Source organism: Eriocheir sinensis, chromosome 27, assembly GCF_024679095.1.
Source record: "Eriocheir sinensis breed Jianghai 21 chromosome 27, ASM2467909v1, whole genome shotgun sequence".
NCBI lineage: Eukaryota > Metazoa > Arthropoda > Malacostraca > Decapoda > Varunidae > Eriocheir > Eriocheir sinensis.
The window spans coordinates 4,852,512-4,873,817 of record NC_066535.1 but is presented as its reverse complement, the minus strand read 5'-3'; the positions used below and the strand labels follow the sequence as shown (position 1 = coordinate 4,873,817).

The window sequence follows — 21,306 nt, the reverse complement described above, 5'->3', positions numbered from 1 at the left end:
AATAACAAATTTCTTTGCCCCTTTTGTTTCCTACAGACCTCTTGGTGTTTTAGAATGGTGTTGTTTCCTCTCTATAGGTGGGTCCTGGAGCAAGAAGAGTTCTCATCCATGTCATCTTGTGGATCCTGCATAGAAGTAAGTTACATGTATTTTTAGTGTCTTTGTACTCAGTTATTTTACTATTTTACCAACTGATGATAATTTACTTTGTGCTCCTGAATGAGATGACTATAGCAAATGTACTCATTGGCTCCTATAAGCCCTCTCACACCCACTGCAGTTACCTTACCCATATATACTCCTTCTGTCATCTTACTCATCAAGCCACTATATGGTTAAATTACTGTATGGTTCATAAGCAGAAGAAAACAAGAATCAAATAACAAATAACAAAAATATTGCAATGTCCTTCCTTTAAGCTTTACTTATTAGTTGAAATCACCTGTCCTATCTTATTTGTGGGGGTTCTGGGACATGGACCAACACAAAAGAAGAATTTCAGTGAATGTTTGGCACTGCCCTAAAATAGCCTCTAGACTCACAAAAAACACAGAGCAATTTTTAACATAAATTGCACCTGATAAAGCATTTCCGTTAGTACCTGAAAGCAGCATGAAATATCATAAATAGCATCATTGAACAGCTATACGTACTACTATAAACTGTACTGTAATTTACATAAACCTTCATTCATTCATTTATCTTTGACGCCTGCTCCTAGGAGCTCCCACCAGGGGATGGCCACGGCAGAAAAGTTTCCACCTTTCTCTGTCCAGACACTCCCTCCTTGTCTGCTCAAAGTTTCTCAAGGATCTTTCACCCCTCTCCCTGACATACTCCTGCACCCTATCTCTCCATTTCACTGGAGGCCGTCTTCTAACATTCCCTCCCTCTATCTCACTCACACACACCCTCCTGGTCACCTTACTCTCCTCCATTCACTCCATGTGGCCGAACCACTTTAAAGTCTGTTGCTTCACTTCTTCCACCACTCCACACTTCTTCCCTTCACCCACGTGACACATTCCAAAACGCTCATACTCACTTTCATTACTCATTCCATCCATTCTACTCACACCACATGCACTCCTCAAATAACTCATTTCCATGCCTGCACTCTTGACCTCTGACTTCATTCCAGGCCCATGTTTCACTTGCATATGTAAGGGTTGATACTATTACTGTATTTCTCAAATCCCTCTTTACCTCCATGCTCACAGTTCTGCCATTCATGATACGTCCCAAAGACCCCACCACCTTTCTTCCTTGCAATGCCCTTTCTCTTGTCTCTCCTTCTGTACCACCATGCTTACACATAACTGATCCAAGGTACTTAAACTCATTAACCTCCTCTATTTCTTCACCATTCAAAATTATTTTGCATTCTTTTTGACATTCAATTCCCACTCTATATGGGCATACAACATAAACCTTCTACACCTAAAACTAGCTTTCCTGGCATGCATAGCATATGGGTAATGCTAGTTCGGGACTATATGCACATTTAATCCTCTAGTGGGCAACGTTAATTCTGTATTGTCAGCAGTTCGTCCCTTGGTGCCTCGCAGGGCCTCTCAGGCCAGTTCATGCCCGCTCTGTATCGCATCTGCAAGTATATGTTCGTGTTCTGTTTACTTTCCAAAGAATATAAGGACTTTAGTTTATTCATTGTTTGTCTATCCTATCATTACAAGTGCAGACAACAACCTGAACAACCTGGTGCAATGAATAGGATCTTTGGGAAGGTAAATATTGACAAAGTAGTGCATGAAGCAGGTTGGTGCCACTGCCCGGCCCTCACCTGCGTTCCATACGTGATCCCGCTGACCCGGGCCACACGCGCCTCCTGGCAAAAACTGTGACAGTGTGTTGCATTGTGTAGTGCTTCATGCATGCTTCAGGTGGGTTGGAAGTGGTCATTGGGCCTAAAGAGTTCACCATTTCCTGTGAAGAGGACAAGGTACTCCCAGGGCTGCAGCTGCCCTTGGCACCTTGGACTCCCCCAACCCCACCCCAGCCACCACCCGTGAACTCCACTTTTCTGGGGTTATTTATGATTTACATGTGGTTCGAGCTGTTGAGGCGCTGCCCCTGTATGTCATCAAATAACGCAGTATACCATATTTCCCGCCATATAAGATGCACCGGAGCATAAGACGCATCTATAATTTGGCAAGATATATTTAGAAAAAATTAAAAACCCTCCACATTTTCCATGAACTTAATGAATATGCAGTGTTGCATTTGGCCACCTTACTTGCAATTATGACTATGATACTGTATGTTGCTTTGGGCCCTTCTCTGTGTTCAGTGTTCTACAGTTGACTGAAGAGTTACAGTGCTCTTACCCCGACAGCTGTGACTTTGAAATGGTAAACAAAAGGGTTGGTTGGTAGATTAACTCACTGCGCAGTGTGCAAGTGGTAACTTTTGCCAAGCTACTGAGGGACCTAATCACGGGATGCTGCGTTTGATGGGCAATCAATTGGTCTTGCTCTTGACTTTCAGGGACTGTATACCTACTTTTAATTAGAAATAGATGTTAATTAATTTCTGTCAGCCATGTTGTTTTCATATAGTTATTTTTACAGTGTGAAATGAAAATGCGTTTACAATAAACACTTCAGTCATCCACGGATATCCGTTCTTTCCAACATGTATCACAGAAAACGTCGGCTGGCCGGGATGCTGCACAGCAGAAATACCTCCAGACTACGTAATCTGTCCAAGTTTGCCCCACGGTCGCCGAGCAAAGTCACGTCAGGCTGTACTCTGCTCCGCCAAAATTGTTCCTGTGTAATAGCTGCTTTAACCCGGTAGCTGTGGGGATCGTTTCTTAAAGGCCCCTCTAAGCGAGAAAAATGAGAAAAAATCATCACTCACACAAACCATTTCATAATATATATCAACGCATTTGTGATCAGTTTATGCATCATCTATTTTGGGGGGTTTATATCATTGCAAAAATTTGGCCCGTCGCTGGTACACGGTAAAGCCACAAATTTGGCCCGTCACTGCTACCGGGTTAACTATCACCGCCAAAGTACCCGGCACACTGATGACTGGCGCACCACGGCGGTGTTGTGTTTCGTGTTTGGTGTTCACGCCGCGCCGTCTTCTTGTGACCTGTATGGTTTTATTGCTTCACATGTCCTCCTCCTTTATTCTACTTATTCACACTTTTCTTTTCCATTGCATCACACTATTCATTATTTAAATCAATCAAAATTTGTGCCTTCAGCATATACCACGCAGGGATAACTTTTTGGCATTTTCTGAGGGAAAAAAGTGCGTGTTATATGCTGCAAAATATGGTATATTTCTTTCTGGTGACATCTGGGAACTATTGTGTCAAACAGAGGTGTTCTGGGTGTTGGTTTCGTACCAGTAACAATAACTCCTAGGCCTACCAAAACCTAACCATCAGGTTATAAGGCCTCACCACTCTCTCCAACCTTCGTTTGTCCCACAAGGGATGGACATGCCTATGCTCCTGCAGTGGATGAAGGAGGAGGCGGTATAATGCCGTGATGATGACCGAGTGTGGCAAGAGGAAGAATGAGCATGCTGAGAGAAGGCGATGGCACAATACCACAAGGAAGAGCAAGTGTGGTGAGAATAAGACCCACAGCATTTTGAGGCATTGCTTGCAAATGTCTTGCAGCAGTGCTCCTCCTCCCCTCCTCAGGACAAAACCTCACCAGAGCAGAGCCAGACGCCATGGCAGGGCGACGCTGATTCAGCACTGTGGGCCTCTATCAAGGCTTCTGCCAACTCTCCACTGCCTTTCACCTCTGACGGGACGTACTGACACTTCCATGAATGGAGGCGCTGGTGAGAGGATTATGCCACCATGGTGGACCTGTTGAGCATATCCCAATGGAAGCAGCTTGCCAAGCTGAGGATGTGCTTGTTGTTGGAGACACAGTGTATTCTGGATAATACGCTTTAGGTTCCTTGTGATTCCTCGCGTGCAATGGAAGAGGTACTCAACCTCCTGCAGGAGCACGTTAAGGACAATGAAACCATTCGTCGACGTGCCTTCTTCAGCTGTAAACAGGCTGAGGGTGAGAAATTTGACAACTTACATGCGTGTCTTAAGAGCCTGTCGGAAGAGATTGACATGTGTGCAGAACAGTGAACACATTGCAAGGAAGATGAAGCACGTCCTGTTGGTGGGCATCTGTGACAAAAAGTTGGCGCAGCGACTTATCTCCTTGGATGCTTCCTGCACGCTTCAAGAGGCAGTGAAGATGTGTCGGGGTTATGAGGCCACCAAGATGGCGACCTCTGCCCCCTGCTGTAAGAGGACTCACAGTATAAGAAGGGTAAGAAGGCGACCCACACGGTGAAAGCTGATGCATACCCACCCAGCACCCAGCATCGTCCTCAGTAGCTGTGCCTCTCAGCACAGCCCCAAACCATGTTCAGCCGCCATGACAACCTTCCACGGGTGTGGCCACAAAAGGGACACAGGACGCTCACGGCCAAGTGTCTTGCCAAAGGGGCTCAATGCAGCTTCTCTCATCATGTCTGGCACTACGACCAGTTCTGCAGCCAAAACAAGCCCAAACATCCCAAACCGAAGAAGATGGGTCCTCCTCTAGGCATGGTTCGGACGCAGCCACCAGACACGGCCCCACGTCACACAGAGGAGCATGTGGGCCACAGGACCAACCTTCTCCCACTATCTACGTCACCGTCACCCATGGCGACACGTCAGGTCACATTGACGTGATACCCCACACTGATGTCATGGTGATAGGCCTTCAGCACCTCAAGAGTTTAGGCCTACACCAGCGCAACCTGCAACCGCCCCCTGACTTAAACTACTACAACGCGGACAGTTCACGGATACAAGCCACGGTGGGCTCCTTCCAAGTGGAGTTCATGTACGACGACAGTTCGTGTAACAGTTGGATCAATGTGCAGTCCTCCCTCACTATGCCTTTGCTGTCGTGGGAGCACTGTAAGGCATTAGGCGTGGTGTCCAGCAACTTCCTGAAACAGATACCAGCTGCCCAGCATGCCACCAACAGGGTGAGTGAGTTGCAGAGTGTCTTGCCACCTGATCCCCACCATATACCTCAGCATTCTGCAATCGCTTGCTCTCAATACCTCCATCAATTTTCTAGTTGGAGCCCATGTTTCTGCTTCATACAACATCACTGATCTAATACATGCTTGGTACACCCCTGCTCTTTAGAGGGATGCTACGATGCACAAGTAAACTAGCCACCTCCCTCCACTTTAACCATGCTGCCGCCACTCTTGCTCTCACTGTCCTCTCCACTCCCACCTCACAGTCCAGAACATCTCCCACATAACAGAAATGTTCTACCTCATCCAGCTTTCCTTCATTCACCTCTAGTTCATCCCTCTCAGTTTCTTTTCCTTGCTGTCTCCTTACACAAGCTGGGCATGTAAAATTCTGAACTCCTCTTACATTTCTGAGGCCTGAGCATCTATGGTGGCACCACTACCTGCAACATGTACACAAGACCGAATTTACGCCAACTTCCTTCCCACAGCATCCACATGGATATTTTCCTGATTTAATCTTTTCTCTTGCTTCTTTTCCAGTCACCATGTACTTTGTTTTTTCCATATCTATTTTCAAACCTCTCTCCTCCATTCCTTCCTTCCATTTATTTAACTTTTCTTTCACTTCCTCTGCTGTCTCTGCATTTACTACCAAGTCATCTGCAGACAGCAGCTCCCATGGTGCCTCTCCTCCTGATTCCCTTGTTGCCTCCTCCATTACTGTTATAAGCAAGAGTGGGCTAAGGGCAGATCCCTGGTGAACCCACACTCCAATTTCAAATTCATCTGATGTTCCCACCACTGTTTTCATTCTCAGTTTTGTACCTTCATATAGTCCCATCACCAATTCAGCCAATCTTTCTGGTACTCTTTGCCTTCTCAATGCCCATCTTATAAGTTCCCTTTGTACTCTGTCAAATGCCTTCTCTAGATCTACAAAAACATGATACAATCTCCTCCTTTTCTCCATAAAACTTTCCTGAAGACCTCTCATAGTATATATTGCTTCAGTTGTTGATCTCCCAGGGCAAAAGCCAAACTGACATTTATCAATTCTTATTATCCTTCTCAGCCCCTTCTCCAGGACTTTTTCATATACCTTCATGCCATGCTCCAGTTACCTTATCCCCCTATAGTTACCATATTTCAAAGCATCTCCTTTCCCTTTAAAAATGGGTATAGTGTAGCTTCCTTTCCAGTTTTGTGGTATCTCTCCTTTTTTAATACATCGTTTAACACTCTTGTCAATTCCACCGCTCCTTCCTTTCCTGCTGCTTTTATTAAATCTACTGTTAGCCCTGTAGGTCCTGCTGCTCTAACATTTTTCATTTCCTTTAGTGCTTCTTTTACTTCCTCTTCTGTAATTTTTTTCTTGTGGGCCTTCTACTTTTTCAGTTTCTTTTATCGTATATTCATTTTCCTCATTTAACAGTTCACTGAAATATTTACTCCATCTTTCCAATATCTTTTCCCTCCTTCATCTTTTACAAACTTTGCCCCAACTACATCTCTCTCTCTTTTCATTTGTTTTGCAATTTTAAACATCTCATTTTTTTAATTTCTCCCTTCTCTCTCCCTCACCCACACTTCTGTTGCTTTCTTCTTTGCCTTCACTACCTCTTTTCTTGCCTTTTTCTTCTTTTCTTTAAACACCTCTTTATCTTCCTCCTCCTCTTATGCCATTTCTTGTATGCCTCCTTTTCCTTGATGGCCTGCTGCACTATTCCATTCCACCACCATGTCTCTCTTTCCTTTCTTCTAATTCCTTTTGTTTCACCACACACTTCTCTCCCTGCTTTCATGATATTTTCTTTCAATTGTTCCCATCCTCCATTATTTTCCTCATTTTCCCTTTTCACTCTGTTCAAACTCTCTTCTGATTTCCTCCTCCCTCAGCTTCCACACTTTTATTTTTCATTCTTCTTTCTTTTTTTATCTTTTTCTTCCCTACCTTCGTGACTATGTCAGCACACAGAAGTCTATGTTGTGGCAGGCACGCTTCCCCTGGGATCACCTTCACGTCTTTTATCCAAAAATCTTCATCCTTTCTGTACACTATATAGTCTACTTGCGTTTCCACTCCTCCACTTTTATATGTTACCATCTTTTCTTTCTTTCTTGAACATAGTGTTAATATTTTCTCCCTTTCTCTCTGTTTAACCATACACATCTCTACTTTGTCGTATATGACCATTCAAATCTCTTCCAATGAACACCTAATTTCTTAGACCAACCATCTTGTCATCCAGCACTCCCCATACAGAGAAAACATTGAATAGTTTCCTCCTATTATCATTCTTTTTCCACCACATCTTGTATTTTTCTTCTCCACTTCCAATCATTCTGCTTCCTTCACCCTTAAATTGCACTTTCTGCACACTTCAAATGTCACCCTCTCTCCTACCCAGCATCTCCACCACCTCCCTGCTTCTTCCTCTCATCGTTCCCACATTCACTGTCTCTATTCTAAAGCTAAGTCTGGAGATTCTTCACACTCCTGCCCACTCAAAGGCTGCTGGGTACAGGGGGCCATATCATTTTTTGGAGCAAAATTTTACAGGTGCATGCCCTTGCTAACCCCAACCACCTATTTTAAGTGGTGGCCCTAGCCTTTGCCTAAAAGAAAAGGCAAACCCTACAAGGCAGCAGGGGGCTATGAGGTTTACCACCCACTATTTCACCCATAGCTGGGACTGGATGGACTTATATATATATATATATATATATATATATATATATATATATATATATATATATATATATATATATATATATATATATATATATATATATATATATATATATATATATTTAGTAAGGGAGTCTAAGGATAGACCGAGGATGTTTAATGCAGAAGAAGGTGACAACTGAGTGTTATCGAAGAATAGGGGATAGGTGTTTGAAAGATTGTGTTGGGTTGATAGGTGGAGAAATTGAGTTTTTAAGGTGTTGAAACTTTTCAGATAAACATGGTTGATTATGAACTTGGTTAGTCCATATGGGGATACTTTAACAATATACAGATCAGCACAAGGGCATTGCATCAGGGAAAGGCTCACCTGATGAGGTGGAGGAGTGTCTGGGAGAGCAACTTCCAGCTTGAGATCATTCACAGCATATTCCTGAGTTAATCTGACCCTCTCTTCTCCCTGCATTGGGAAATAGACAGTGAGAAATGCCTTCCATAGGAAAAAAAATACTCCTGTGAATGGAGAAAATGCTTTGGATATTAATTTGAAACACTGTCACACAGATGTTTACCAAACAAGACACCAGTGTATACCCTATAAAAATTTCTCTATGTGAATACAAAGAAGAGAAGGGCTCAGGCCAGCTATGTTGCATTCATGTTTGTTTTTAAAGAAATTTATGACGTGTTGATAAACTTCATTTTCATGCTAAACAAATAATAATAAGGCTATAGGTAATAGCAAAACTTTCAACCAATGGCTTGGCTGAAAGGGAAGGAAATGGTGTAGTGTTACCAGATGCTTCATGGATTCCAGGAGTTTTGTTTTTTCCTTTTTGAGAGTTTCCACTTCCTGGGCTGCTCTGGAACACCTCACTCCTCCAACCTCCAGTAATGCCAGGTGAGCATCCTTCTCACTGAGGGCTGCCGTCAGAGCCTGGTGTCTGGTGGTCAAGATCCATAGTTTCTTTAAACACTGGACTGACAGACATAACTAACAGCAATCTTTTATGATTACCCTGATTAGTTGTGAAGCAAGATTTTATCACATGACAAAGTAATGGAACTGCCAATCAGGAATTCAAGGGCAATATACATAACATTTTCACTTTTTTTTTATTTCTATATTCTAATTGTAGCAAATTAAAGCATAATTTGCTTTCATCAGATTTTTCATTCTTTAGAAAATATTTTTTGTATTTATTATTGGTCCACATCTATCTAACTGCTAATATCAAACTCTTTTCAAAATTATCTATTTTTTAGTTCTTAAAAGGAAAAGAAAAATGGCATATTTTGCCTGTGAACACTGGAATAAAAGTGTTCTTACTTCATGTCAAAGAGTTCCTGGAGATGGTGCCGCCTCTCACTGGCCACCTGGTTGTAGCGACTCTCCACGTGAGTGAGTCTTTGCCGCACAGTCTGGCAGCTTGTGCACCGAAGGTTGTGAGCATTTTGAGTGCTTGCTAATCTTGCCTCAAGCTTGGAAAGCTGAAAGAAATTTTATGTAAATAAACAAGATGGAAATTATCATACAGTTCATTTACTATGAACACCAATAAGTATTTTTTTCCAGATATCTGATTCCTTCAATTTAAAAGAGATAGAATGGTATTTATCATGTCAAGTGTGCATGCATGAATCAGAACTACTGAATTTCCCATGTTCAAGCTTTAGAGGCTAAATAAATTTTGATTTAAATTGTCAGACTGCAGGAAAAAGATTACCCATATAAAAATACTCTGAAAGGCATAAACTACACACCTGGAAAACATACTTTCAAATGCATCTAAAACCTGGTTAGCATACTTATACCTATATATTTTGTAAAAGATTAGTCCATTTGCACTTTACACTGAATACTTTGGATCTAGGCAATCAGAGTTTAGAGTCATTTCTGGCGCCATTGTATCAACTTGGTGATAAATTGATGTTATATAATTAAGTAGCAAGCACCAGTTGTTGGCAATATGTTGACTTAGTCACAATAACCCTACTTATCTACACTTTCTTTGGTCCATCCTCATCCTTATTTTCAGCCATCACTAGTCCACTGCAAGACAAAGGCTTCTCCCAATGTTTTCCACCTTTCTGCCTGATGTAAGTTTACTGAATCCTTCTTTGGCAAATGTCCTTTGACTGTCTTGACTCTACAATTTTTTTAGTTGCTCCAGTCATATAGTCTTTTGTCAGGCACTACACATCAAATTAAATCAGTAAACTGGGAACAATGCAAAATTTACCAAGCATCGATGTGATTCACAATTAAGTTCATGGGAATTCAAGAAATGGAAATTTATAACTTACCTTTTCATTGATTTCCTTCCTTCTTTCTTCATCCTCACGCTTATCCATCTCCATGTCTGTGGCAATTCGAACACTCTGTCTAAGGGCTTCTTCCAGCTCCTCAATTCTCTCATTCTTCTGTTTCACCACTACCACAAGCTGCTCCAGTTCTTCAATCTTCTCATTTTTCTTCATCTCTTCCTCAAGTGCATGAATCTCATCCTCTAGTTCTTCAATGTGTTCCCTCTGTCTCTTGTTTTCATCACTGAGGTTGTTTATCAGCGAGTCTTTTAGCTTGATGTCAACTTCAATCTGCTCGACGTGTAGTCTGTATTCTCGCTGACGTCCCTCCATCTCCAGGATATCAATCTCATGATGATCCATGCATGAATGCCCCTCATATGGCTTTTATTATGTATATATTCAGTATTTGTATTTTGTAATTTGACGTAATGTGCCATTCAGATTTTGGCAGGTAGTCGTAGTCCCAGGTAGAAGATTCAGTCAAGCACATGTGTGTTATATCCGAAGCAGCCATGGGTTTAGGCCAATGGAGGTCATTCCCATCAAGGCAGGAACAGTACGGCAGATGAGGCAATCAGGTGATTGGAGAGATAAAGTTTGCCAATCAAGAATGTTGGCCAGTCAGGCATTTTTTTTTTTTTTTTTTTTTTTAGAATAGCATTGGGGTCAGTGTTGAGTGTTCAGAAGGTGGGCAAGGGAAGGTAAAATGCAATGTATAAACAAATATCAAATAAATCTACTAAAAATAGAAAAAATATATTAATTCATAACTAAATTACTTTGAACTTCCACATATCCCTTCACATTATATCTCAGGTCCAACAAGAAAATAACAAGATTCTGCTTTTAGTTTTTATCCATCTCACAGGCACATTGAGAGATTAATTGAACAGGAAATATTTTACTCTTCATTTGCACAAAATCTGAGATGGGGGCATTCATCTTGATTGCTTCAAATAAAATCCCATTCACTTATCCTCTGCAACTACAACAACAACAATAACAACTCAACAACACAGGTATTTACTTATTGCCTGTGACAAACGTTCATCTAACTCTAATATTTCAAGCATCTTCAGGGTCATGATAAAACCTCAATATTCATTTAGAAAAAGCTTTTCATGAGCCCACTAAACCCTGAGGCCGCATTTTGAAGAGGCTGTATTAGTATTTTTTCATAAAAAAAAATAGAAAAAGATTTAGAACAAATAGGAAGAAATATTTTGAGTAAACCGGGGCAAAGATGGTAAATGATTCATACGTGAAAACACGAGTTTTCAAAGTAAAGCCAAATGCAAATTGATAGATGACAACACATTTACAGAATAGTTTTCATTTGATGTGTCAGTGAGTAGGAAACATAAGAATGTACCCCACATTGAGACAGGTAAATTAAGCAAAACATAAAGAGGTTGGGGGGGGGGAGAGCGATGGATGGGGGAAGAAGCAGAACAGTCGACGCAGTTTGGAGACAGCATCCGGCCAGGCAGGGGGAGAGAGAGAGAGAAAGATGGCCAGTTAGTAAACACAGCAACATGCGGCAATCTTGGGTGCAACTGGCCCCTCACATCCCTCTGCCTAAAGATTTTCCACCTATATCAGTCACTCAATCACTGTAGTTATTCTGATGATGTCAGCCACACAGTGAAATGAAGCAGATGCACTATAATGCATAGACTTTCCACATCCTGACTCGAAAGGTACAAGAATATCGTTTATGTTGATGGGGTTCCATGAATACTACTACTATTAAAAGAGGTGACTGCAGGAATTTTTTCAAGGGGTGTTAAAACAAATATGCTTTAGGTCCTATACATATACATCAAATTTCATATTTTCATCAGTTATCCACAAGGCAATGGCATAACTGCAACACCAAGTGTCCTCCTGAGGTTTTGAAAATATTAATTCTATTGAAACTTGCAAACAAAGAGTGTGAATGTGAATAAAACAGATTTCCAAGGGGGAGTAACTGTCCCCCCTTGCCTCCCAGGAGTTCCAGATGCCCATGCTCCTATGTAGATTACTGGCTATTCCAGTAACTAAGTTTTGATGGTCTCATGACATTTCTTGAAGATAAAAGATGAATTACAAATGAAATGAGTGTATTGAGGTGTATGTGTACTCTAATAATGTCATAGTCCAGGTGTTTCTGTAAGTTATGTGCATTGCCTAAAATTTCACTATGGACAGATTTTATGAGTCGAAACTGTTACTATCTTTTCATTCATTAAAATTATGAAACTTTTCCTCCACTAGCTTTCTCATATGACTATATTTTTTTTCCTTAGTTAATTTTATTCATCATGGAGAATCATCAATAGACAAATATTTGTGCTCTCAAAGAAACATGTTTCACTAAAAACTAAGTTTATATTAGCATGCATTTTTTTTTTAAAGTATTCAGATGTATTAATGTTTTCTCTTAACCTTTTACTATAAACACATCTGCCAAGTTACTATAGTGTTTCCATTTGAAACTGACAGGTGGGATGTTGGCCGCTGAGGGGTTAGCCCCACCCCACACCTTGCCACACACCCTCAACACCTCTCGCTTCCTCTATTATGTCAGCTATTTACTACCTTTAAATGAATTTAATTAAATAATTGGATAATCCAGTAAGGTCATATAGTGTTGAGATTGTTTTGTTTTTAGGATAATAACAAAGATTTTGTATAAACACCAGGACACTTGTCAACACTATATGACCTTATTGGATTATCCAATTATAATTAAATTAATTTAAAGGTAATAAATATCAGACATAATAGAGGAAGCAAGAGGTGTTGAGGGTGTGTGGCAGGGTGCGGGGTGGGGCTGACCCCGCAGCAGCCAACACCCCACCGGCCAGTTTCAAATGGAAGTACTATACTAAAATTAAAGTAACATTTTCTTTTTTGCCACATTGCTTCTGTAGACTGCAGGATGGTCTTTTACATGACATTGTGACAGTGGGTCATAATTAACTGAAGGTTATTTGACTGATAGATGACAGTTTGCAATTAATGTTTAATTATTTTAAAAACTATGCCCTTTTCTTTTCATCTGAACACATTTAAATTCTGAATACTTTTGCTTGGCAATTTAAGTACTAAAGCAGCTCAGACTCATAGCCTGTCACTGATGAATTGATACTTCAGGAAAGACTTTAATGACAATTAATTGCTTTACATTGAATTACAGTACATTGAGTCTCCTATATTATGTCTTCACTGACTGACTATAATACTCTAAAATAGCTTCATGGTTTACTAGGGCAGGGAATCACTACATCCTGATGTGGAAGTGATGTTGGTCTTGCACACCCCGTGTAAACCTAGTCTTGATACCATCTCTTTAAGCCTTGAAAACTTGCCTTCAAGAAATGCACTAATGTGAAATGAATAATGATACCTATGCTAGTAGATAATAAATTCACTCATAAGGAGCAAGGAGCCAATCTCATGCTGCACATGTTAGGATGGAGCTGCAATTGAGACAACATTAATCATGCTGTTATTGACAACACCAGCTCATCTACGCTACATCTAGTCCTCCAATTGTCATTCATTATTACATCATATGACCTAAAGCTTGCACAGCATACTGACAGTTAGTATGTCATGGCACTCTATATGCAGGATGGAAACTTCACTATTTCACATAGTTATGGAAGGGGTGAAGAACTATAGCAAAACATCTAATTCTCATAACCTGAACATAACACTTATTTTACAAGGGAAACAAGTGTGCTACTGTGAAATCCTTCATAGATTCTTTTTCTTCCTAACACAAAGGAGAAAAAGTTAAGCTCTGCATAGTGTTAGAATGTTTGCATTAATTTTGACATTAGGATGACATCTTGCTGAGCTCAAGCGTTAATACTGAGTGCAAAATATACAGCTGCGCAGCTTTCAAATTGCTGCTAAATTGTTAACAAGGTATATGAACATGGACTTAAATTTTGATAATATTTTGATATCATCACTCCAGTGTAAGTTAATGCTCTTTAAATGTGTATGATTCTGTAGGGTGATAAAGGAAGAATATACAACCAAAGTAATAAATTCTGTATCTAAGACAACAATTTTCTGGATCTATTATATTATGGACTTCATTTTTTCCTAGACAAATTATTATCAAGGAAGATATTATATAATGGAAGAGCATTTCAATGGTAATACCTTTTCTTTTGTAAATAAGAATTCCAGTAGTGAACATTAAGAAATTCCTTCACAGTTAGTGCTGCACAATTTATTGATTTTACTACAAATCTGCGCAGGCATCTGCCATTGATTAGGCTGAATTATTCACTGAATGAATTCTGTATGATAAAAAGGTTTAATGAGGCTATTTCTTCATCACATTTTATTAAGTGTATTAAATTGTAAACTAAAAATAATGAAAAACCATCCGCTGCAGCAGGAATGTGTGGAATGAGCTTACCTGTGCAACATTCTTTGCCTGCTCCAATGTGGCTTTTGCAGCTTCAGATGCTGCTGTGGCTTTTTCTGCTGCTTGTGCTGCCATGTGTCCTGCTGAGGCCGTGCTGAGTCCTGCAGGGATGCCATCCATCTTGGCTGGAGTGCTTGGGGTGGATGCCATACCTGGCTTTTTCATTCCTCCTCCACCTCCACCTCCACCTCTAAGGGCTCTGTAAGTATTACTTTTACTTGCACCAGAGTAAAAAAAATTACTGTATGTTAATGATTTCAGGGTAATACAACACTTATAAAGCATTTATAACATTCCAGATCAAGTGTTAAGGTACTTAAGAGGTCAAGTCATCTACGTACTTGTCATCATGTTTGCAATTATTTTGGTACTAAATTTCATAGTATTCTCCTAACGTTGTAAATTATTTCTAAAGCAACTATTAACCCGGTAGCAGTGACGGGCCAAATTTGTGGCTTTACCGCATACATTTGTGGCTTTACCGCATACCAGCGACGGGCCAAATTCTTGCCTTGACATGAACCCCCCCAAAATAGAGGATACATAAACGGATCACAAATGCGTTGATACATATAATATAATGGTTAGCGTGAGTGATGATTTTTTTCTCATTAATGTGCTTAAAGGGGCCTTTAAGAAACATGATCCCCACAGCTACCAGGTTAAAATAATAATAATAATAATAATAATAATAATAATAATAATAATAATAATAATAATAATAATAATAATAATAATAATAATCACCCATTGTTTGCAATTTTTTAGTTTTTACTATGAGGTTAGGTGTTCTATGACTTTCCTCCAACTGCATAAAGTGTTCCCTTCTCATTAACCCCTTCATTACCGATGGCGTACCATAGTACTTCGTATAAAATTTTGACTAAGGAACCGATGAAGTACATGTATATGTCATCACTCATTGTTGACACACAGGACTTAATTTTTTTTCGGTTTGTATGTTTTTTACAACGTAGTGACAACTGACAAGTTGGCACCTCATGTTTCAAGGACGTTGGCCTTGGGGGGTACGATGTGAAGCCTGGGGGTGGTGGCGGAGCAGTGTGTGATTGACACGTGTCACATCATGGCGTTTTTTTCTCCGTCCGATAGTGATTCTGAGTGTGATATGACTTGAGGGTGACTTACAAGGGTCAGATGATAATGAAACTCAATCAGAAGGCTTCTTAAGTGACTCGGATGAAGACTATTTGCCAGGGAATGACAGTGAGGTAAGTAGTGACGAGGAAAATGAGTGATGTGAATGATGACGATGAAGAAACACCACACAGCCCCACACTCCTTACACCCCTACACTCCTTTACACTCATGGCTGATCCCTTTGTTGATCATCCTGGCACTGTTCCTGCCCTAATTGAGGATTTTTCTAGTGTTCATCCTGATGTACCAAGGATTGACGTGAGTGCTTTGACCTTTTGATTTAAATAGTAATATACATCTCGTGAACAAAATCAATCAGAACACATGCAAAAAATACATAAATGACTAAACATGGGTGTAAGGATAAATATAAACTACCCCCACGAAATTAGGAGGAGCACGAAAAACTCGGTGCAGGAGAGGAGGGGTGGGAAGCTTGGGGATCACGGAGTCAGTAATGAAGGGGTTAATTAACACACAAGAGTGGGTAGGTCCTCTGCACACATTTCCTCTAGGTCTTCTTTGATCTGCCTGATGGTCCATAGCCACCTGATGCTGATACTGCTCAGTTCCTAGACTCCACATATATGTGCATAACTTTAACAGAACTTACTCCTGCAGCTCCTTAATAGTCTTGTCTTTGGTGAACTGCTCCTCCTGTGCCATTTGCATCAACTGCAGGAGTCTCTCTGTTTCTGACTGTGCATTCTTAACCTCACTTTCTGCATGTTCTCGAGCTTTTTGTAAAGCTTCAATTTCCTTTTCCTTATCACCTAGTGCCCTCCTCATCTCAGAAAGCTGTTGGGTAGCCTCTGATGGAGTCGCACCATCTGCTGTTTGTGCCTGAGGAAAATTAAAGTTTACAGTACTAATGTATGAACACTCTCTCTCTCTCTCTCTCTCTCTCTCTCTCTCTCTCTCTCTCTCTCTCTCTCTCTCTCTCTCTCTCTCTCTCTCTCTCTCTCTCTCTCTCTCTCAAATAAACTATTACATTAATCTGTAAAGAACGTATCAGTGATGATTTCATAACTCATGTCTTGGATGCCCTAAGGCTTCATCACCAGACTAAACACATAAATATTTTAAACCTCAAACATTTGATCTGATGAGCTTACTTTTGCAAGCTGTTGTTCCATGTGGTTCAATTGTTCCCTCTTCTTATTGAGTCTAGCGTCCAAGTCAACTAGAGTCTTCTCCTTCTCGTCAAGTTGCCTGTTCCTTTGCTCTAACGTGTGAACTTTTTGCTCCACCATCTGGTAAAATACAAACAAATTTGTAAAGTAACTTCAAGAGGTATGTATACTTAAATACATTTAGATTATCAGAAAAAAGCATGACAGGTCTATTTAGTCTCATGAATTCTTTAAAATACAGGCAGTGATATGAATATATTCACGAGTCAAGGTTAACAAGTTTGCTGGCTCCATTACTGATGCAGTGTGTTATTCCCTACCTTCATTTGCTCCTCCAGTTGCCTCTTGATTGCCTGTGATTCATTTCCTTGTCTTGTTCCATTCTGAAGCTTCTGGTTTGCCTCATGTAAATCAAGCTGTTGGATTCATTATGAACATTGTAGTTATAAGTACAGCAATAAATTGTTAGCCTATAGTTATCAAATTAATATTTAAGTGCATATCTAAAAAAGTGCAAAATTCATTATGATTTTCATGTAGTTCCCTTCATTTGAATAAAAAAATCACACCAGATTTGAATTTCTGAAAACAACAATAATTATAAATGATAATAATGAAAATAATGATTGTGATAATGATGGTGATAATGTAATGATTGATTGTTAGGGTGTGTTATTTTCAATTTTTGAGAAACCTTTGAAGATGTTAGTACTTGAAAGTTTCAGTTTAGTATCTTATCAGTTCCATGCCCAGGGCATGCATGCCTGCAACTTACATACAACTGCCTTCAGTCTGCCGTAGAATGATCTCTGTATACATAAAACAAGTGAGTAAATAATGTGCATAATCATGTCATATGTTGTTCCCTATAGTGGTATCTGAACCTTTAAGAAATAAAGTCAATTGGGGTATTATGTATGGAAACCAGAGAAATAATTAAATCCATAAAATGTGGAAATAAAAGAAAATTGTGAAGAGCACTGGCTTATGAAGCTTTCACTATGTTGTCATTGTTATTCATAAAGCTACATTAAAAGGCTCCAAATTCCAGTGTGAATGATAGCAAAAAGAAAAAGACATGAGAGTTTTGATCCAAACTACCACTGTTCTAACTTATAGTAAGCACACTTATACTTTGTTTTCTTTACACAAATAGTGGCGAAGAAGTGGGTGATGATGGTAAACTGAAATGAGATGGTGGAAGGTGTTTGAGTGGCACGTGATGCAACCAATCTAGAAGATGAGATAGCTAGCTCTTTATATAAAAGCAAGCACATATATACCAATCCCAAAGTACATCAGGTATTTATATTTCTATCAAGTTCTTTATACATACTGATAGTAAAGGATAGTACCAGAGGGAAAGACTTCTGTATAAGAAACACATTACTTCCTCAAAAGTCAAAAGCATCAGTAGATCTTTAAATTTGATGTTGCATATATTTGTATGGTAACAATATAATCCTTTATTTTCATCATTAAGTAAACAAATTCTCTGGTCCCTTTTTCCCCCAACTGACCTGCTTCTTTTCAAGTTCAGTGACCAGTAACTCCAGCTGATTCTGCAGTCTCTGTTTCTCTACTGCAGAATTCTTCAACTCATTATTGGCTTTGTCTAGATCTGCTTTTAATCTCTGTGTGTCTGGGCTGTCCCGTGGATTATTGCTCTGTTTCTGTAACTGTTGTTGCTGATGCTGCACCTGCTGCTGTAAGTTATGTAATTGTTGTGTCTGCTGTTGTATCTGCTGTTGAGCATGTTGTATCTGTTTTTGTAAAGATGCATTTTCTTGTTGTGTATGTTGATTTTGTTGATTCAGCTGCTGTATCTGTTTGTTTAACTCCTGGTTTTCCTGATTTAATTGTGTTATTTGCTGGTTTGTTTTTTGGCCATCTTGTGCCATGTTTTGCAATTGTTTCTGCATTTCCTGCACTGCTAATTCGGCCTGATCTGCTCTTTGTTTTTCCGAGGTTATGGCTTGCTGAAGCTTTGTCGTTTCTCCTTCACCCTTCAGAGCAGTGTCTTTTACCTGTTTAGACATCTCTGCTGCATCACGTTCCGCCTTTTCTGCTCTTAATCTGCATTTTTCTCCTTCACCTCGCAATGTTGCAAGTTCCTTTTCTTTCCCTTGTAGCTGAACAATCAAATTCTTTAGCTCCTTCTCTGCTTCTCTCTGTATTAGACCAGCCTCTTTCTGTGCAGCCTGAGCATTTTGCTGTGCCTTCTGTACTTCTTGTTGCAGTCTCTGAACTTCTTTTTCTGCTTCTGTTCGAAGAGCATTGAACTCCTTTTCTTTAGCAGTGAGTTGCCCACTTAACTTCTGAATTTCCTTATCCCTGCTCTCCAGCATATCCTTGGCACCTTGCTCCATTTCCTTTGTTGTACTGGAGAGTTCCGTTTTTATCCGCTTATTCTCATCCTTAGTTTTCAAAAGTTCAGACTCAGATTGCTTTAATTCTTGCTGGAAGTTGAGAAGCATATCCTGTGATTTCTCTAACTGCTTTACTAGTTGGTCTCTCTCTGATTGCAGCTGCTTTAGGTCTGTTTCTAGCTTGGAAATCATCTTTTCACGTTTTTCCTGAGTAGTGTTAAGTTTCTCTTTTTCAGTAGCAACCTTGCTCAGTTCATCTTTGGCTCTTTCAAGCTCTTTGTTGAGTCTTATTATTTCTTCTTTGCATTTCTCAAGGTCTTGGTTATACCTCTGTTGGTAGTCAGATGCTTTCCCAATCATATTTTTGCTCTCATCAAGATCTCGCTTGATTTTTCTATTTTCTGCTTCAAGCCTTTCTTTAGAGTCATTTGCTCTTCTAAGTTCAGTTTGTGATTTCTCCAAACGTTCATGAAGTTTTTCAAGTTCAACTGACATTCTCTCAAATTCAATTTTGGCAGATTCATTACTTTCTTGGTATTTGGACATGTGCTGTTGGGATCGTTCCATCTCGTGTATCAGTCGCTGAACCTCTAACTCTGCCTTTTCTTTAGCTGCTTGAGCACGTGTCAGTTCAGTCTGAGTTCGTTCCAGTCTATCCCTTAATTTGTTCACTTCAATGGAAGTTTTTTCTACTTCAGTCTTATTACGGTCCTGAGCAGTAAGGAAGCGTTCGAGTTGTTCTTGACTCATTTGTAAGTCACTCTTAAGTCTGTCATTTTCACTTTCCAATTTTTCAATTTTTTGTTGTGACTTTGTGCATTCAATTTGTGACCTTTCATACTTATCCTTTAGCTTTTCAACTTCAATATTAGCTCTTTCCAATTCCCCTTCGTATTTGTCTTGAGCTGCTGGGAATTTTCCTGCTCTGGGTTGCACCTTATCTAGGTCTGTCTTCATGGCTGCAATTTCCTCAGTCAACTTTTCATTCAATAGCTTTTCCTTCTGTAGTTCTATTTGACTTGTGTCATACCTTTCTCGTAACCTATCATTTTCAGCTGCAATTTTCTCAGCATCCTGTTTATTTTTCTCATAGTCAAGTTGGTATTTACCTCTGTACTGATCTGCTCGGTCTATTTCGCTCTTCATCTTGGTCACTTCTGTCTCATATTTCTCCCTTAATATTGATTCCCTTTCATAGTCCATTTGTGTCTTTTCTAGTTTATCCTTTACCCTCTCAATCTCAATTTTCAACATTTCATAATCCTCTTTTGTTCTCTCTGTATTTTCTTGATATTTTCCCATTCTTACTAGAACTCTATCCATTTCACCTTGTATATTTTCACATTCCTGTTGTAACTTCTCTTTTTCATTACGTACTTTACCTAGTTCGATTGCATTCCTCTCATACTTATCTTTGTATTTTTCTACTTCAATCTGTAACCTTGCTATTTCTTCCTGGCTCTTCTCTTGATTATGCTGTGCTTTACCATACTGTGCCTGTGCTCTTTCCAATTCAAATGTTAACTGATCAACATCATTCTGTAGTTTTTCTTTCTCACTACCAACTCTCCTTAGGTCAACTGTTGTCTTGTCATAACGTTCCCTGAGGATTGTGATGTCTACATTGAGTCTTTCAATTTCTTCTTTTAGCTTCTCCTCAGCCTCTTTAGCTCGAACACATTGCAGACTTGAGCGATCATATGACTCTTGTATACGATCATAGTCTTCTTGGAGTTTGACTTTTTCATCTTTTATCTTATTGAAAAGAACCTGAGTTTTTTCTATTTCAACCTGAAGACGTTCCTGTTCAGCTTGAGCAGACTCTAATCTTGTCTGTAGGCGGAAGTTTTCACTTTGAGACCTGAAATAATGGGATTGTTATAAAAGTTAAACTGAAATATCAGATGTCTTATTTACTAATGCCAGCTTGATCTCATATAGTGTACATAGTATTAAGTATATCATCATCATCATTTGTGACCTTATTTCCTGCAAAGCAAGAGAGAAATTACATAGAAAGGCATCATGTATGGATGTATGAGTGCTTAGTAACATCATTTTGAGTAATGCATGTAGTGTCAGTGATGTTCAGTGTTCTATAGAGGTACAGGTAGTTCTCCTACTTTGTGGGGTTTTACTTTGCAAATCTTCTAGTTTGTGAGGTCC

At 39.7% G+C, this 21,306-nt stretch overlaps 1 protein-coding gene across 17 annotated transcripts in view; it reads right to left on the bottom strand.

The window, feature by feature from the left end:
* Positions 1-21,306, bottom strand: part of LOC127004021 (trichohyalin-like) — a 116,916-nt gene that overhangs the window by 5,445 nt on the left and 90,165 nt on the right. For 10 of the 17 annotated variants that reach the window (XM_050871242.1, XM_050871238.1, XM_050871241.1 and 7 more), the window contains 10 exons: positions 18,292-21,001; positions 17,092-17,187; positions 16,754-16,891; positions 16,252-16,481; positions 14,469-14,676; positions 10,040-10,423; positions 9,063-9,223; positions 8,529-8,676; positions 8,103-8,192; positions 136-1,846 (listed from right to left, as the gene is read on the bottom strand). In XM_050871242.1, the coding sequence (XP_050727199.1) occupies positions 1,688-1,846; positions 8,103-8,192; positions 8,529-8,676; positions 9,063-9,223; positions 10,040-10,423; positions 14,469-14,676; positions 16,252-16,481; positions 16,754-16,891; positions 17,092-17,187; positions 18,292-21,001 (4,324 nt within the window). In that variant the 3' untranslated portion in view covers positions 136-1,687. The other 7 variants (XM_050871233.1, XM_050871227.1, XM_050871235.1 and 4 more) reach the window with 6 other exon arrangements.